This window comes from Melanotaenia boesemani, chromosome 5, assembly GCF_017639745.1.
Source record: "Melanotaenia boesemani isolate fMelBoe1 chromosome 5, fMelBoe1.pri, whole genome shotgun sequence".
NCBI lineage: Eukaryota > Metazoa > Chordata > Actinopteri > Atheriniformes > Melanotaeniidae > Melanotaenia > Melanotaenia boesemani.
The window spans coordinates 36217292-36235230 of NC_055686.1; the positions used below are offsets into that span (position 1 = coordinate 36217292).

Below are 17939 nucleotides of genomic sequence, written 5' to 3' on the forward strand. Positions count from 1 at the left end.
GTTGGGCATAATGAACTCATTTCCTTCTAGCACCCCATTTGTATATAGATTTTGTGATTCATGCTTGTATGACAACATTTGAGGGAACATTGTGATTTACAGAAAAGTACTTTCTGTTCACAATATGAAGTATTAGGAGAACCTCAAAAAGAGTAAATCTGTAAAACCAAATAAAGCAATTAAATAATAATAATAATAATAATAATAATAATTATTATTATTAATAATAATTACATAATAATAAAGAATTTCCCCACATAAATACAGTCCAGATACCGTTACTGCATCATCTTTTGCTCTGAGCCGATCAGGTTTGAGTGCGAGCTGTTTGCTTCTTCTTCATGTGGAGACTAAATATGAGTAATAATATAAGTAAGTAAGTTTTGGGTTTATATATTGCCTAAAAAGTCTTAAGAGGCAGATTCTGGTGGAATATTGATATAAAATAAGTGAAAGATGTGGTATTTTCTTCATACAGTCATCATCATCATAGTTTTCTCATCTTCATAAAGAAGGAGCAGACTAAGACAGGGGAAGACAGTGACTGGTTCTTAAACCTGATTGGTTCAAAGCAAACGCTAAAAAAAAATCAGTGATGAAACGGAAATGGTGAAGACGAAAAATCACAAGGGATAAAAATAAGAAGAAATAATGTAATATTTGTATAAATAAGTAATTATTTTTAATTAAATAAGTAAGCAACAAATACATATTTAAAGAAATATGAACAAAAATAAATGAAATTGAATTTATTTTTAATTATAATAAAAATAATTATTTTATTATTATGATTATTGTCATATTAATCATAGGCAGAGGTTAAGTTTTCGGCACTGTATGTCTGTCTGCTAGCAATGTCATTCATTCATATTATATATATATATATATATATATATACATAATACAAGATAACATCATGGTAGGAGTTGTAATCCCACATTGTTTGACCTGGACCATGTTGGTATTCTGGATCTAGTGATCCAGTAGGTTAGAAATATAGGGGGTCCTGAGTGGGTTGTTGGATCTTCTGGGGGTTTTCTCAGTGACCCTATGACTTGGCGGAAGTCTGTGCTCTCTTCGTGCTTCTAGTTTGTATCAATTTCTTCATTACTGCTTATAGTTTTTAATTAATGATCAAATTCTTTATCGATTTATTCTGTTTTGAGACACTCCTATTGCTCCACTAAAAGTAACAATGTTTCCTCCTTTGAAAGGCCATAACAATAATTTAAGGTTTTTGCACATCAGGTATAGAAAATATTCTACTGCAGAGCAGGATTATTTTAAGGGTGGAACTAAATGAGTTCTACCTTGTAGACCAGGGCTACTCAATTCGGTCCTACGAGGGCCGCAATCCAGCAGGTTTTCCATGTATCCCTGCACCAACACACCTGAGTCAAATTAGGTGGCTCTAACAGCCAATCAGGTTCTACACAATAACAGATTAATTTGACTCAGGTGTGTTGGTACAGGAATACATGGAAAACCTGCTGGATAGCGGCCCCCGTAGGACCGAATTGAGTAGCCCTGATGTAGACTTTCTTATTTGCTTCAATAAAACACAGTTACACTCCAACACAGACAACAAGTTTCCTGAACTGCTTTGATGGACATTTGTTTGCGGTGTGATTAGAAATAGAGCGCAGGTTGACGCTTTGAAGAAAGAAGCAGTTAAATGCATTAAGCCGGAATCTGCAGGGATGGAAGCAAAAGGCTGGAGCAGATAGGAGAGATGGATGATGGTTGGGGGAAGAGAGTGTCCTACCTTGGCAGCCTACAACGAACGACCCAACATCAAGAGGGAAAAGATGGAGGGATGAGAGGATGCATGGAGATGATGGTGGTTGTGGAAAGGAAGGAAGATAAAAGGAGGAGAAAACAGGAGGAGAAATACAAAACAGAAAAGAACATTTTTTGGGTGATGAAGAACTCAACAAAAACAAAACAGGCAACCTGGTGAGGATTGTGAAGAGAGTAAAATGAGAAAGGAGAAGGATGAACCAGCACTGACAAAAAAAGGAGAATGAGAGGTGAAAAAATACCAGCCCAGATCAAACAAGATTATATTCAAACATTTAGCAAAAAACTACCCAAAAAAAATCTATTTAGACATGATAAAGTATCATTTCTGAAATACAGAATATGAAGAATAAAATTCTAAAAAAGACTTAATGGATAAATGGTATGTTGAACTTTTTCTCTCACCTGGTGGTCCGCTAAGTCCTCTGTTTCCAGGAAATCCAGGTTGACCAGGAATATAAATTTGCTCAGCTGCAGGACCAGGAGGACCGGGGGGGCCAGAAAATCCTGGATTTCCACTCTCTCCCTTTCGTCCAGGAACACCAAAGCGTCCGTCAAGACCTGACAGAGGAATTAAAAAATAGTTTATGTTAATTACTGCTGCTTCTTAAACTGAATCAGTGCTAAAATGATCAATTACAGAGTAATTTGGGCCTCATTCACCCACTGATCTGTGAACAAATCTGTTCTTAAGTCCTACCTGTGAACTTTTTACAAAGATGATTATTATTAATATTATCATTATTAATAATAATTAATAATTTATTTTAATTAGTTTCTTTTGCCATTCCATTTGTGATTTTTTTCTTTGTCTCACCTCTGTGTCTGCACACTGACCCTGAATCTCATTACATTTTATGGGTATTTTAAAGTGTCTGCTTATGTAAATCATGGACATCTGGAAAACATTTTTTTTTAATTATTTTGTTTTTACTGTTCAGCATCATGGCAGCAAAATTATGGTCTGGCTGCTGTTTTGTGCCAAACAAAACTGCTTTACCAAGAGGAGCTTTATGAATATAGTTATTCTACTTGATACTTAAGTAGTGTTCTACTTGTTTGTGGATTAACAATAAGTAAAGACAATAATAATAATAATAATAATAATAATGATAATAATAATAATAATAATAATAATAATAAACTGCTGCTATGTGTACTTATTTTATATATTTTTTTTATTTATTTGGTTTATTTGACAGGGACATTGTACATTAATAAACTTTAGTGTAAATATATCACAGTTAGTCAAAAGGTTATTTGGAGTCCCTGGACAAGAAAAGAAACCCAAAACAAAACAAACAAACAAACAAACAAACATAAAAAAAAAAAACAAATAGCAAGATAAAATTCCACACTACAAACAACAATGAAGATAAATGCCATCCATCCATCCATCTTCTGCCGCTTATCTGGGGAACCCAGACTGCCCTCTCCTCGGCCACATTCATCAGCTCATCCGGGGGGATCCCGAGGTGTTCCCAGGCCAGCTGTGAGATGTAGTCCATTCAGCGTGTCGGGGGTCTTCCCCGGGGCCTCTTTCTGGTGGGACGTGCCCGAACACCTCACCAGGGAGGCGTCCAGGAGGCATCCTAACCAGATGCCCGAGCCACCTCATCTGGCTCCTCTCGATGTGGAAGAGCAGTGGCTCTACTCTGAGCCCCTCCCAGATCACCGAGCTTCTCACTCTATCTCTAAGTGAGAGAGCGGCCACCCTGCTGAGAAAACTCATTTCGGCCGCTTGTATTCGTGTTCTTGTTCTTTCGGTCACTGCCCACAGCTCGTGACCATAGCTGAGGGTAGGAACGTAGATCGACCAGTAAATCGAAAACTTTGCCTTTTGGATCAGCTCCTTCTTCACCACGACAGACCGATGCAGAGTCCGCATCACTGCAGACGCTGCACCGATCCGCTGTCGATCTCCTGCTCCATCCTTCCCTCACTCATGAACAAGACCCCGAGATACGTGAACTCCTCCACTTGGGGCAGGACCTCATTGCCGACCTGGGGAAGGCACTCCACCCTCTTTTGGCTGAGGACCATGGTCTCGGATTTGGAGGTGCTGATTCTCATCCCAGCTGCTTCACACTCGGCTGCGAATCGCTCCAGTGAGAGCTGAAGCCAAAAGAACCACATCATCCGCAAAGAGCAGAGACCCGATCTTAAGGCCACCAAACCGGATCCCCTCAACACCTCGGCTGTGCCTAGAAATTCTGTCCATAATAGTTATGAACAAAATCGGTGACAAAGGGCAAAGTCCTACCCTCACCGGAAATGACAGATTTACTGCCGGCAATGCGGACCAAGCTCTGACACCGGTCGTATAGGGACTGGACAGCTCGTACAAGGGGGTCCAGCACTCCATACTCCCGGAGAGCCCCCCACAGGAGTCCCCTGGGGACACGGTCGAACGCCTTCTCCAAGTCCACAAAGCACATGTAGACTGGTTCAGTGAACTCCCATGCCCCAAGACCCTGAAGAGAGTGTAGAGCTGGTCCACTGTTCCACGACTGGGACGAAAACCACACTGCTCCTCCTCAATCCGAGGTTCGACTATCCGACGGACCCCCCTCTCCAGCACCCCTGAATAGACCTTACCAGGGAGGCTGAGGAGTGTGATCCCCCTGTAGTTGGAGCACACCCTCCGGTCCCCCTTTTGAAGAGGGAGACCACCATCCCAGTCTGCCAGTCCAGGGGAACTGTCCCCGATTTCCACGCAATGCTGCAGAGGCGTGTCAGCTAAGATAGCCCTACAGCATCCAGAGCCTTTTAGAACTCTGGGCGGACCTCATCCATCCCCGGAGCCCTGCCACTGAGGAGCTTTTTAACCACCTCAGCGACCTTAGACCCAGAAATGAGAAAGCCAACACCAGGTTCCCCAGACTCTGCTTCCTCATCAGAAGACGTGTTGGTGGGATTGAGAAGGTCTTCGAAGTACTACCTCCACCGCCTCACAATGTCCAGAGTCGAGGTCAGCAGCCCCCCATCTGTACACAGTGTTGACGAAGCACTGCTTTCTTCTCCTGAGCCACTGGATGGTGGACCAGAATCTCCTCGAAGCCATCCGGAAGTCATTCTCCATGGCCTCTCCAAACTCCTTCCATGCCCGTGTTTTTGCCTTAGCGACCGCCGAAGCTCCATTCTGCTTAGCCTGCCAATACCCATCAGCTGCCTCTGGAGTCCACAGGCCAAAAAAGCCTGATAGGACTCCTTAGCTTGACGGCATCCCTCACTGCTGGTGTCCACCGAGTTTGGGGGTTACTGCCACCACAGGCACCGACGACCTTGTGGCGGCTGGTTGCCTCAACAATAGAAACACGGAACACAGTCCACTCAAACTCAATGTCCCCCATCTCACCCGGGACATGGTTGAAGCTCTGTCGGAGATGGGAGTTGAAACTCTGTCTGACAGGGAGACTCCGCCAGACGTTCCCAGGAGACCCTCACAACACGCTTGGGTCTGCCAGGCCTGACAGGCATCCTCCCCCACCAGCTGAGCCAACTCACCACCAGGTAGTGATCAGTTGACAGCTCCGCCCCTCTCTTCACCCGAATGTCCAAGATATACGGCCGCGAGTCCGATGATATGACTACAATGTCAATCCTCGAACTGCGGCCTAGAGTGACCTGGTGCCAAGTGCACATGTGGATACTTTTATCAAGGTGTTTGTTATGGACAATCCATGACGAGCACAGAGGTCCAACAACAAAACACCACTCGGATTCAGATCAGGGGGGTCATTGCTCACAATCACTCCCTCTGCAGGTCTCGTTGTCATTGCCCACGTGGGCATTGAAGTCCCCCAGCGGAATGAGGGAGTCCCCGGAAGGAGTGCTTTCCAATATCCCCTCCAAGAACTCCAAAAAGGGTGGGTACTCTGAACTGCTGCTTGGTGCATAAGCACAAACGACAGTCAGGACCCGTCCCCCACCTGAAGGCGGAGGGAGGCTACCCTTTGTAAAACCCAACGCACAATCGCCTAGTCGGGGGGCAATGAGCATGTCCACACCTGCTCGGTGCCTCTCACCCGGAGCAACCCTAGAATGGAAGAGTGTCCAGCCCCTCTCAAGGACAGTGGTTCCAGAGCCCAAGCCGTGTGTTGAGGTGAGTCCAACTATATCTAGCTGGAGCAGCTCAACCTCGCGCACCAGCTCAGGCTCCTTCCCCGCCAGAGAGGTGACATTCCATGTCTGCCCAGCTCACACTGAACCTGCAGGTTGTGAGCCCACGGAAGGGGGGGGGGGGGGCGGGGTATGTCACCCTTTTGGGCTTAACGGAGCCCCATGGGCAAAGGCCCGGCCACCAAGCATTCGCCTCCGTGCCCCACCTCCACATTTACTATAAAGAAGCAGTTGGAAGTCTCTGTAGTGTTTAGCTCTGAAGGCAACTTGCATTGGGTGAAGAGTAAATGGTGTTCAAACGTGTGTTTATTTGTTGAGCAATTAGTTTCTCTGCAACTTTAGACACTGTAGGAAGGATATTGATTGGTCTGTAATTACCAACTGACAAGGGATCTCCACCTTTAAGAAGTAAAATGAAAACTGCTGATTTTCAAACATTAGGAAATGTTGGAGGGGAGATTGAATGATTGAGAATTTTGGTTACTGGGGAGATTTTGTGACTAGGTTCTTTCAGTATTAAAACAACTATAACAAAAACATCCTTTGTTCTGGATGGCTTGAGAGAAATTTCCTGTTCTGTGACACTTCTTATGCTGAAAACTGGCTCTGCAGTATTTAATGCAGAAACATTTTTGCTATTGAATGAAAAACGTTAGATACAATATTAGATACAGAATCAATGAAGAAATGATTGAAAGCATTTTTCACCGCATGCTTATTGTTTATAAGATGTTCTTCCGCTACTATTGATTTACACATAAGGATAAAACACAGACACACACACTCTTTGACTCACCAGGAGATCCAGGTGTCCCTGGAGTTCCGGGCTGGCCCTTGTCTCCACGTATTCCAAGTAAACCATCTGCTCCTGGAATTCCAGGTCCGACTCCAAGAACCTCTCCAGGCTGGCCTTTGGGTCCAGGAAACCCATTAACACCATCCTTTCCTCTGGTACCATCAAAGGTCTGTCCTGGGGCACCTGGAATTCCAGGTTCTCCTCTGGGTCCAATAAAACCTGCAGGGAGGGGGCAATGTGCAAATGTTTAACAGTGGATATGTTGTTTTTATATATATATATATATAAATATATGTATAGACAATCAGATTAAAGTTATTTCTGTGACCACTGTGAGTTTTTCTTTAATAACCGAAAGGTACCAACAATTTTGTTCACATCTGTTTTTGAGTTTGACACTCCAGTTGTAGACAATGAAAATGTGACCTTCGGCTGTTTGTGCTGGCTGACAAAATCATTAAATGCATAAAAAAAGACATTAAATGAGGCTTCTGAAGTTGTAGATTTATTTAAATATCTATAGAGGCTGTAAAGATTTGCTTTACTTCCCTTGTTGCCTTTAAACTGTGTATGGAGCAACACATGGCAATGAATCCAAGTCTTTCCTGATGACTGGCATTAACATTTGTGACATTGTGCACATTGTGACATTGTGTAGTTGGAGAGAAGTGGATATTTCAGATTTTAAACAATGCATTTTAGAATAAGGCCGCAACTCAAGTTACAAGTCTCATTAGTTGGGTTTTCTCATTAATTGCATTTAAAGGATCAATCAGCCAGCTACTGCTAATGATATTAGCCTTGTTGCTAGTGTGGTGAGAGTACAGGAAAAAAAATTATCATACAGTACCTTGTGGTCCAGGCTGGCCTCTAAAGCCGGGCTCTCCCGCCTCACCTTTGGCACCATCAAATCCTGGACGTCCAGTGTTTCCTGGGGAACCTGGCAGACCTTTAGGGCCTAAGAGAACAATTAAGATTGAGCACAAATTCGTAAAATCATTTATAGTAAAAGTTTGCAGTGAAGTAACACCTTAAATCAGAATTATCATTTTTATATGTAGTTAACTCATCTGAATGTAGTGTTTAGTATTTAGTTCACATTTGTTGTTTCTACAGAGGGGATGTTCAATTTTATTTATTGGGTTGTAAGCAATAAAAGTTAAATAAAAAAACCTATAGCATTGTTCTGAAAAAGAAACTAATATAAAACAGACTTGATTTTTATGTTTGATCTGTTAATAAACTTGAATAGTAAAACTTATAGATGTGGCTAGAAATAAAACATAAAAGCCTTCAGTGAAGCCTAAAACTTCAAGTGAAAGAAAAGACAATAGAACAACCCAAATAAATCAACTGGTGCATTAATTAGTGAATATTAAAAAACAGAAATATTGTAAAATCTCAAAATGCAAACTTGTACCTGGCCGTCCAGGTGAACCGGGGAATCCGGGGTCTCCAGCTTCACCAGGTATTGTACAAGGTAGCAGTTGGCCTGGTAGTACCCACACACAGGTTAGTACTCACACTTTAATACACCTTTACACTTAGACACACAGCTATGACAATAACACATTTACTTCGTACCTATTTGTAACACAAGTATGCAGAAGCATCAGATCTGCTAAAAAATAAAATCTTCAAACCATCGATTTTTGTCTTGACCATCGATTTTTGTCTTTAATTTAATACATTTTTACAAGTCTTACCAACAGAAATAAAACAAAAACATTTGCTGATCCCACACAGGACACATGACAAAGACTTCTCAAATCACAGCCAGTTTGCCGACAGATCATGAAATCATGCAAATGTTTGTGAGTATTGATTGTCTGTCACTTTCATTCATGCAAACAGTTTAACTGTAAGAATTATTGTGTTGAAGTTTGAATGTTAGTAGCAAATTCGTACTATTAAAGGCTAGGTTAAAAAAAAAAATCACAAGCTGACGGCTCAGTATGGGCTTTTAGCGTCTGGGGTTCAGTTGTTTTAATTTCCATCGAACTCTTCCTGCCCAAACCCTTGTTGGTTAAAAGCACTTAGCAGAGGCAGGCCTTTCAAACATGTGACAGGTTTCAGCAGCTTTGATTGGAGGAAGAGGAGGGTATAAACAAATGTGGCTGTTCGGAGACTGTTGAACCAACCACATCGCACTGCAACATGTTCGGTTACAACTGAAACCCGTATATCATCGACTGATACTGCCAGGATGGAGTCTCTGAGACGCAGGGAGCGAGAAGCTTCCATCAGCACGTCATGAACAAATGATTCACAGGGAGCCAGTTGTCTTCAAAACGCACAAGAGTATGTTTCTCCAGGATTCCCTGGTTTAAAGGCACAGTTTCCAGACAAAATCCCCCTTATTGAACATTAACAACATATCAGTATTAACTTTAATGAAGACAGCTTAATCTTTTATTAATATTTAATTAATAATTAATTATAAGGGATTTAGTGAGACATATTCTAGGTTGCCAGATTGTGGAAAATCCCTCTGAAATTCAACTTATTTTAAATCTGATTATGTACAACCTGACAGCGTAAAAGTGATGTATGACCTTTAGTTTCTCTATTAAGCTATAAGCTCTTTTCTCTGAAAGGGAAACTGTGGGTTATTAGACAGCCAGTATTGAGTAAGTATGCACTGGTGTTCACCATACAAACAAGAGATCACAAAGTCATTTCTATGGATGTTACTCCTACACAACAAGAATTTGTCTAAAACTGCATTTTTACAACGTACTTCTGGTCTCAGGACGGTCCTAAAGATGGTGCCATTAAAACACAGTGATGTCACATGAAACCCATGAATACTGTAACAAGAAATTACCTGCATGAATCTGCCTTTCATTCTTTTCTTTTCTCCCTCTCTTTCATCTTTATTCATTCATTTATTTTATTTAGAGGAGACACTTCAGGATATATATATATATATATATATATATATATACACACATACACACATTTTCAGACTTTTATAGCTTCTTAAAAAAGGTCAAAAATGCTCATTTTGGTGTTCATTTGACTATTAAATTATTTGTGACAAGGTTATTTTTTAATTTATTAATCAAAGGTTGTCTAAAGTACTTTGGACTATTCGGTGTCTTACCTACAGTAGAGAGCAGTCAGTACTCTCAGTTTGGAGAGTCATGGAGGTATTTCAATGGGGGACAGCTATGGAGGACAGAAACTGCCTAAATTAAAAATAAATATAGAAATACAAAAGTGGCTCAATCAACAACTTGATGTGCCAATAAATTATACAAAAAAAAGGTTTTCCATTAAGAAACCTATAAAACATATTACAACTTTTCAGTTTTAATTAAAATTTGTGTTAAAATCCCTATTTATTTACATTTCCATGTAATTTTTAGTTCAATTTATTTATTTATTTGGTGATTTTATTTTATTTTTTCATCTTTTATTTTAATACCTGTATTTATTTCTGCGTTATTTTCCTTTTACATTTTCTTATGCCCATAATGATTTATTCCTGTATTTTATTTTCATCTAACAATTTATTTATTGAAAATTTTTTTCATTCCCAGTCGTATTTAGCTGGGCAGCTAATTCTTCCTGCATGATTGCTTGGCTCTGCTGAGTGTGGCGTTGGGAGGGAAATGAAGGTTGTAAGCTGGCAGAAATGGCTGACTTTCAACAGGAGACTGTACAGGATCTTCTCTTTTAGCTGAAAAGGTGCTGGAGCACCTGCTGCTTGATGCCAGAAGTGCCCTTTTGTCCATGTCTTTTTTTTTTTTTTTTTTGCATGTGTTGTGTGAAAGTCTGTCAGTGTGGCCCAAAATAACAAAACTAAAACTAATTTACATCTCCCTCCGGTAGGTCACATGATCCACATAGACATGCATTCACTGCCCTGATGTACCCAAATGTGCCCTCATGCAGCGAAACAACTAGAGATGGTAGTCTAAAAACCGAGGGAGTAAACAGCTGCTGGTCCGGTGAGTAGGTTTTGTAGCAACATTTGCTTGTGCATGGTGTTGTCTTGCAATATGGCTGACAAAGCGAGGTTAGCACCCTGTGTGTGCGCATGTCTGAAGCTGGATTTATGCTTGCGCGACATCTGAGTGTGGTCGTTTACGGCGCAGCTGACGCTGGTGAGTTTGCTTTCGCACTTGAGCGTAGGGGGTACATGTCGTTTTAGTGTTGTGTTGAGGTTTCTTCTCCTAACCTGAAGGTGGCAGCAGGGGTGGTATGGGCCGGTAAACTCAACAGGTCAGAGTTCTTTTGATAGTTCACTTCAGTTCGTAAGGTATATCCAGTTTTAGATCAACAATGGTGTTCAGTGTGGTTCAATGTCTATTAGTTTGTGGAAGAAAACAAAGAAATAATTCAATGAGACTCCCATCAACTTGATCCACTGGTTATTGTTTTTCAAAACGGTGGTGACCACACAAATTCAGCGAGAAGATCCAGATATCCGGCAACACGTGATCCCAAACTGACCAATCAGTGTGGGATCATGGCGGTTACGCAGACGCAACCATAAATCCGCCTTGACTCTGGACACACCTCTAATAGGTTATAGCTGCTACTTAACCCCACAGTGTGCTGAGGAGGAAAAGTATATCAGGCTTCTTTTTGTTTCTACATGAAGAGCCCACTGCTAAAAGTGCCCAAGTCACTCTATTGTCAGTTTCAAGTTGTCTGTCCTATGTCCTAAAATAAGTGCCTATGGCCTATTTCAGAGCAATGGGTTTGGCTAGAATCCTCTATTGTTTAAAAGCACTGAAGTCTTGTAAATAGGAAATGCTAATTATATCAAATAAGTAATGTTAGCCAGTGGAAGATAGGAAGATTGGTGTGGATGCTGGAAATTCATACTATTATAGTACTTTTCTTTGTTACTTATTCATCTACTATATTGTAACTGCAAATACATTTGCATTCTAACATGAAATCCAACTATATATGCAAGACTGATGTTATGGGTAAAAAATTTACAGTTTAGGGTAGGCCTGTGCTTTATTTCTCTGAACTTCTCCTATAAATGTGTCATTTTAAATTCATATATATATATATATATATATATATATATATATATGTGTGTAAATAAATAAATAAATAAAATACATATAAAAACAATGTCCGAACTAAGTGTGAACAACCACCGTTATATCAGTTAAGCTATAAGTTAACCCTAATACCTAAAACTACAGTGAATTTCCAGAATGAGTGTGTTAAGAGAGAAAGATGCTGCAGTGGTCAAACAACTGGATGCAGGTATGAAGTGCAGCTGGAACTGGTCTTGGCTCAAAACAAAGGAGGAAAACATGTATGATGACAGAATTAAATAAAGGCTCAGATATCCTCTACAATCTGAGAGAAATGTGCTTTTCTCCAGGAGCAGTGGCTGAGGTGGACAGGTACAGGAGGAAGGGAAACAGTGATTTGGGAAATTTTCTTAAAATTTTAGTTGTGACCATTTATGAAACATTTAAAAAAGTTTTCATCTCAACAATCCAGGCAACGTTCTCCAAGCATCACAGCCAACTTGACCAGAACCTTCAGCCTGTTAGTTGTGCACATCTGAGCTGGAAAGGCCTCTCAGCTACTATATCCACACCAAAATAAACAGGCATCAGTGACTTTTCAGCTAAAAGAGAAGATCCTGTACAATCTCCTGTTGAAAGTCAGCCATTTCTGCTAGCTTAAAACCTTCATGTCCCTCTTGAAGCCAAACTCGAGAGGGCCAGGTAGAAAGCATCAGCACAGCTTCGCTGCACTAACAAACAAAGGAGGGAAAAAAATACAAAAAAAAAAAAAAAAATAATCACCCAATAAATAAATTTAACTGAAGATGAAATGGAAAAGTAAATCAATAGGAATATTAACACAATGTTAAATTAAAACTGTTGAAAATGAGAAAAGAAATATAAATGTGTCATTTTAAATAGAAAAACTATTTTTTTTATAATTGGCAAATCAATTTGAGTCATTTTTATATTTCTGTACTTTTTAAATTTTGGCAGTTTAGGTCCTCCATAAGCAGCTACTGTGAGGTCACAAAGAAAGTTAAATTTCACCGTCTAAAACAACTCAAAGCTCAACAGTATGGTGACAGTATTTTCAGTCCAAGGGGATGATGAAATAATCGGACTAAACTTAAACTTGTCTGCTAAATTTGCACATTTAACTATAGAATTTCACTGAATGTGTGAAAAAAAATAGTTATTTATATTTTTAAATGAACTAACTAGTTAAATTTGGACCATATTTACCTGCAATGTCTTCCCATGTGTCCTAAACACTGCATCACTAATTGCATATAAACTGAGGAAACAGCCAGTAGTCTATTGTGAACACATGGTTAAACTAAATGCTTTTTGTTTATTTTTCATCTATTATAGTCATTTAGACAGATTAGCTCTGGCTAGCATGTGAACACGAGGAAAGTGTTCTTTTATTTTTTATTTAACCTTTATTTAACCAGGAAGTCCCATTGAGATTCAGAATGTCTTTTGCAAGAGAGACCTGGCCAAGGTAGCAAGATTTAGAACAACTATTTAAAAACACAGTGAGCCTCTCAAGAAAAACAAACACCTCTCCTTTACCACACTCTTTATGATTGCCTTAAATTTATCCACTGAAATAAATGATTCCAATTTAAGATTTCTTTGAAAGACGTCCCATGTCCATGGTGCAGAATAGGAAAAGGCTGTTTTCCCCATCTCTGTGAGCGACCGGGGAACACTGAAAAGCAAGCGATTTGAAGAGCGGAGCCGGTAACTCCCAGAACTGACACGGAGTAGGTCACAAAGATATCCTGGAAGTTTTCCCAGTATTGCTTTATAGATGAAAAAATACCAGTGATGTTTTCTGCGAGTGGTTAGTGATGTCCAACCGACCAGATCATAAAGAGTGCAGTGGTGAGTGAGGGATTTTGCATTTGTTATAAATCGTATTGATGCATGATACACTGAATCGAGTTTATGCAAAATTGATGAGGCTGCATGCATATACAAGGTATCACCATAATCAATCAAAATGTACTACTTCACTGCTTCAGCGAGCAATCAGTTCTGCTTGAAGGACACACATGAATCCACCAGTTGCTGGGCTACATACACTACAGTACATACTCTGTCCCAGGCTGTTACTCTGGCTGGTGGTTGAGAAAGTTAGCTACCCACCCGTTCCCTGTCCGGCGTCATTAACCCTTCCACAGATGTTTTCACCTGGACAGATACACATGCACAAGAGTGAGACAGACGGATGGAGAGAGTCAGAGAAATACAGGGAGACAGAGAGAAAGAGGGTTGGGGGATAAATGGCAACATATAAGGCCAATCAGGGGTCATTTGCATGCCGCAATAAAGTAAAGCAATTGATTTTTGTTTACATCAAACAGTTATCAGCAAAACAGCAATCAGATCAAGTCCATTAATTAATGCAGAAGCATGTTGCTTGGTTCAGCGAAAGTGCTTAAACACAGGTTATCACCATCAACAAGAGAGGAGAGAGAAGGAGTGTAAATGACATGTAACAATCATTCCCTCTCAGCTCCTGTCAGGGACAATAACCCTCATATTAAAAGCAAAATGAATCAGTTGTTTAGCATTAGCATCATGGTATGAGAGCATACATTCATACGGAAGATGAGGGCTACTTTGTGTCCTTTAGTCTCAGAGAGGAAGAACTGAACAGCAGCACTCCAAAGTTCATATTTGGAGGAGTAATTTTACAAATTTCTTAAATTTCCCATCACGAGATTGGCATACACTCACCAAGCACTTTATTAGGTGCACCTGTTCAACTGCTGGTTAACTTAAATTTTTAATATGCGAATCACATGGCAGCAACTCAGTGAGGAATAAAGAAGATTTAAGTGACTTTGAACATGGCATGGTTGTTAGTCTGAATATTTCAGAAACTGTTGATCTTCTGGGATTTTCACACACACAACCATTGCTGGTGGTGTAATGATGTGGGGGATATTTTCTTGACACACTTTGGGCCCCTTACTAAAAACTGAGCCTGGTTTAACCAGCACAGCCTACCTGAGTATTGTTGCTGACCATGTCCATCCCTTTATGACCACAATGGAGCATCTTCTGATGCTACTTCCAGCAGGATAATGCACCATGTCACAAAGCTCAGATCATCTCCACCTGCTTTCTAGAACATGATGATGAGTTCACTGGACTTCAATGGCCTGAGAATGGCAGCAGTTTATTTAGTGTTAAGAAATAGTTATTTCTAGTTGCTGGGTGCTCGAGTGGGCGATGCAGAGGGACACAATCACTGCTATTTACCAGGTGGACAAGGAGTTGGGAGAAATAAAGCAAAAAAAAGCATTGTGTACGAATAAATAAAAGGAAATCCACCTCTTGTGCGTTTCTTTAACATTGCATCACTTCTAGACCTCCAGCCTCCAGCCTGCGTCCCGCTCTGCTGGATGACTTTCACACCGACATGCTGGCAGCAGACTGTCACCTTATTTAGCTAAGTTAAGTTTTGTTTCACAATGACAGAACATATTTTAGTGGTTGAGGTTCTTATTGATATCTCCCTTTTCCCTAAAAAACAGCTTTTACATCTAACGTGGTTTGAGGTAACAGTGGATTGTGCACAAATTTCTCACATTTAACATCATTTCCTCAATTTGATTCTGTACCGTTGGTGTCGCTGTTTCCCGTTTTCCCAGATCAAGAATTTAGGTGGTTCTGAAGGAAAAGAGGTCCAACCTGGTCCTAGTAAGGTTTTATCTAATAAAGTGCCTGGTTGAGTGTATGTCTGGGAAAATAAGCACCTTGTGTCAGTTTGTGTTACATCACTTCATTTTACTAGCCTGAATTAAGGTAACTAAACATGGATTTTGTCTTCAGTTGTTATAATTGATTACAAATTGCAGGAAGATTCAGCAATAAGAATTTGTGACTTTCTCTCCAAGTTGTTTCTGATATATATTTATCTTTTATTTCAGTCGTAGTTTTAACAAATGCTGTCAAATTAAGTCTCCCCTCTTCTAAGGCTAAAAAAGCACAGCAGTTGAATGTCAGTGACAACAAGATCATCATTGTGCATCGACCAGTCAACTAAAACAAGCGTTCCATGGATTATAGATTATTGGCTGGAAAAGAGTATAAGCTCATTAATGGAGACCATTAGTCATGTAGTTAACAGTGTGCAGCTGAGGCACGGAAGGCGGGAAGCTGCTTTGGTAGAGAGAAAAAAAGACTAACATGAGCCTCTTCTTGTCCTGGAGATTTGACTCTTTCAGCAAAGATAAACCAAGAATTGTTTGTCCCTTAGAAATGTTCTCTGTAGATTAAGCATGTAAGGATGAAGTTGCTATGGCTACCACTGAACAAAAAGGTAGGCTGTGTAGTATGTGTAGTCAAGATTTTTTTTTTCCTATGGAAAGAATATTTTCCACAACATTCACATGCATCCACATAATCTGTCACTAACTCGGTTAACACACCAACCAAACTGATGTTTCTCATCACTTACCTTTTGGCCCAGGTAAACCTGGTTGCCCGGGAAATCCGGGTATACCAGGCTCTCCGTCCTCACCACGTAAGCCAGGAAGTCCGGCAACACCAATACCAGGCTCTCCAGGGCCACCAGGACGCCCTTTGGACCCTGGGTAGCCTTGGAATCCTTTCTCTCCGATTGAACCGAAGCCAGCGTCACCCTGGAGAGGAAAGTTAAAAAAGGGAAAGCAAGAAGACAGCAAGAAGATGTCAATAGGGACAGAGAATAAAAGAGGGGAAAACATTGTGTTGTTAATTTCAACTTTTTATGAAAAGTTGTATAAAAGTATCAACTCTGTGTCCAAGTACTGTACTGACTGGGGGTCCTGGAAGTCCAGGGAAGCCAGATGACCCATCTCTTCCAGGTTTTCCTGTTTCCCCTTGAGGTCCTCTAGGGCCAAGATCCCCTTGCGCTCCTTTCACCCCCAAGGCTAAGTTTGGATAGAATGGTTGTCCCTTTTCTCCCTTACGACCAAAGAAGCCCCTTTCACCAGCACGACCCTGCAGAAAGGACAGAGATGACAGTGATCTATAAAAATCCATGAAAATTGTTTCCTTTTTAATTATTTCTTTTTACTAAGTGACCAGAAGTGTGAGGACAGCAGGAGAATGCTCAATTTATAACAAGGAGACAGAACTGTACTCACATTGTTTCCCGGGGTGCCAGCGAAGCCTGGTGAACCAGGATCACCAGACTCACCCTTCCGTCCAGCAAGGCCAGGACTGCCGTTTTCTCCACGAGGTCCCTGTATCCCAGGGGATGGAGGGAGGTCACTTCCTTTGCAGGCACATTCACCAGGTTCGCCTGCAGAATGAAGAAACAGAGGATGGATCAAAGGAAAAAAAAAAATGATGAAAGAAGCCCAAAGTGAAAAGAAATCCTAATAGAGAATCAAAAGAAAAATTAGAATACTACATTTCAGCAATTCAATTTAAAAAGGGGAAACTAATATAGACTCATATGCAAAGGGAGATTTCAAGCATTTATTCATTATAATTTTGATAATTTGTCTTACAGCTTATGAAAACCCTAAAATCTAAAATCTCAGAAAATTAGAATATTACATAAAAAAATTTAAAAAAAGTGTTTTGAATCTAGAAATGTTGACCATCTGAAGTGTACAGTCATGCATATGAACTCAGTACCTGGTTTGAGCCCCTTTTGCATGAACTGCTGCCTCAAGTGGCGTGGCATGGATGCTATCAGCCTGTGGCCCTGCTGGGGTGGAATTGAAGCCTTCAACTCTTCTGCATTGTTCAGTCTAATGTGTCTTATCTCTCTTTTGTCCCATAGACTTCCTATGGGGTTCAGGGCAGGAGAGTTTGCTGGTCAGTCAATCCCCTGGTCATTGAACCAGGTTTTGGTTCTTTTGGCAGTGTGAACAGGTGCCAGGTCCCGCTGGAAAATAAAGTCAGCATCTCCAAAAAGCTTTTCTGCTGAAGGAAGCTTGAAGTGCTCTAAAATCTTGTGGTAGACGGCTGTGTTGACTCTGGACTTAAAGCACAGTGGACCCACACCGGCAGAGGAAATGGCTCCCAAATCAACACCGACTGGAAACTTCATGCTGCACTTTAAGCGTCTTGGATTGTTGCCTCTTCATTCTTCCTCCAGACTCTGAGACCTTGATTTCCAAATGAGATGCAAAATTTGCTCATCAGAAAAGAGCCCTTTGGGCCACTGCTCAGCAGACCAGTTGATCTTTTCTTTAGTCCAGGTAAGACACTTC

General features: G+C 40.7%; 1 protein-coding gene across 8 annotated transcripts in view; it reads right to left on the reverse strand.

Annotated features, from left to right (window-relative positions):
• col4a6 (collagen, type IV, alpha 6) overlaps positions 1-17939 on the reverse strand; it is a 202156-nt gene that overhangs the window by 21163 nt on the left and 163054 nt on the right. For 6 of the 8 annotated variants that reach the window (XR_006010578.1, XM_041986707.1, XM_041986704.1 and 3 more), the window contains 9 exons: positions 16860-17017; positions 16531-16713; positions 16190-16373; positions 13867-13911; positions 8139-8210; positions 7569-7676; positions 6719-6937; positions 2206-2361; positions 1766-1774 (listed from right to left, as the gene is read on the reverse strand). Coding sequence is in view for 7 of the 8 variants with exons in the window: in XM_041986707.1 (XP_041842641.1) it covers positions 1766-1774; positions 2206-2361; positions 6719-6937; positions 7569-7676; positions 8139-8210; positions 13867-13911; positions 16190-16373; positions 16531-16713; positions 16860-17017 (1134 nt within the window). In the remaining variant the exon portion in view is untranslated. The remainder of the gene's footprint in view (positions 1-1765; positions 1775-2205; positions 2362-6718; positions 6938-7568; positions 7677-8138; positions 8211-13866; positions 13912-16189; positions 16374-16530; positions 16714-16859; positions 17018-17939) is intronic. The other 2 variants (XM_041986706.1, XM_041986705.1) reach the window with 2 other exon arrangements.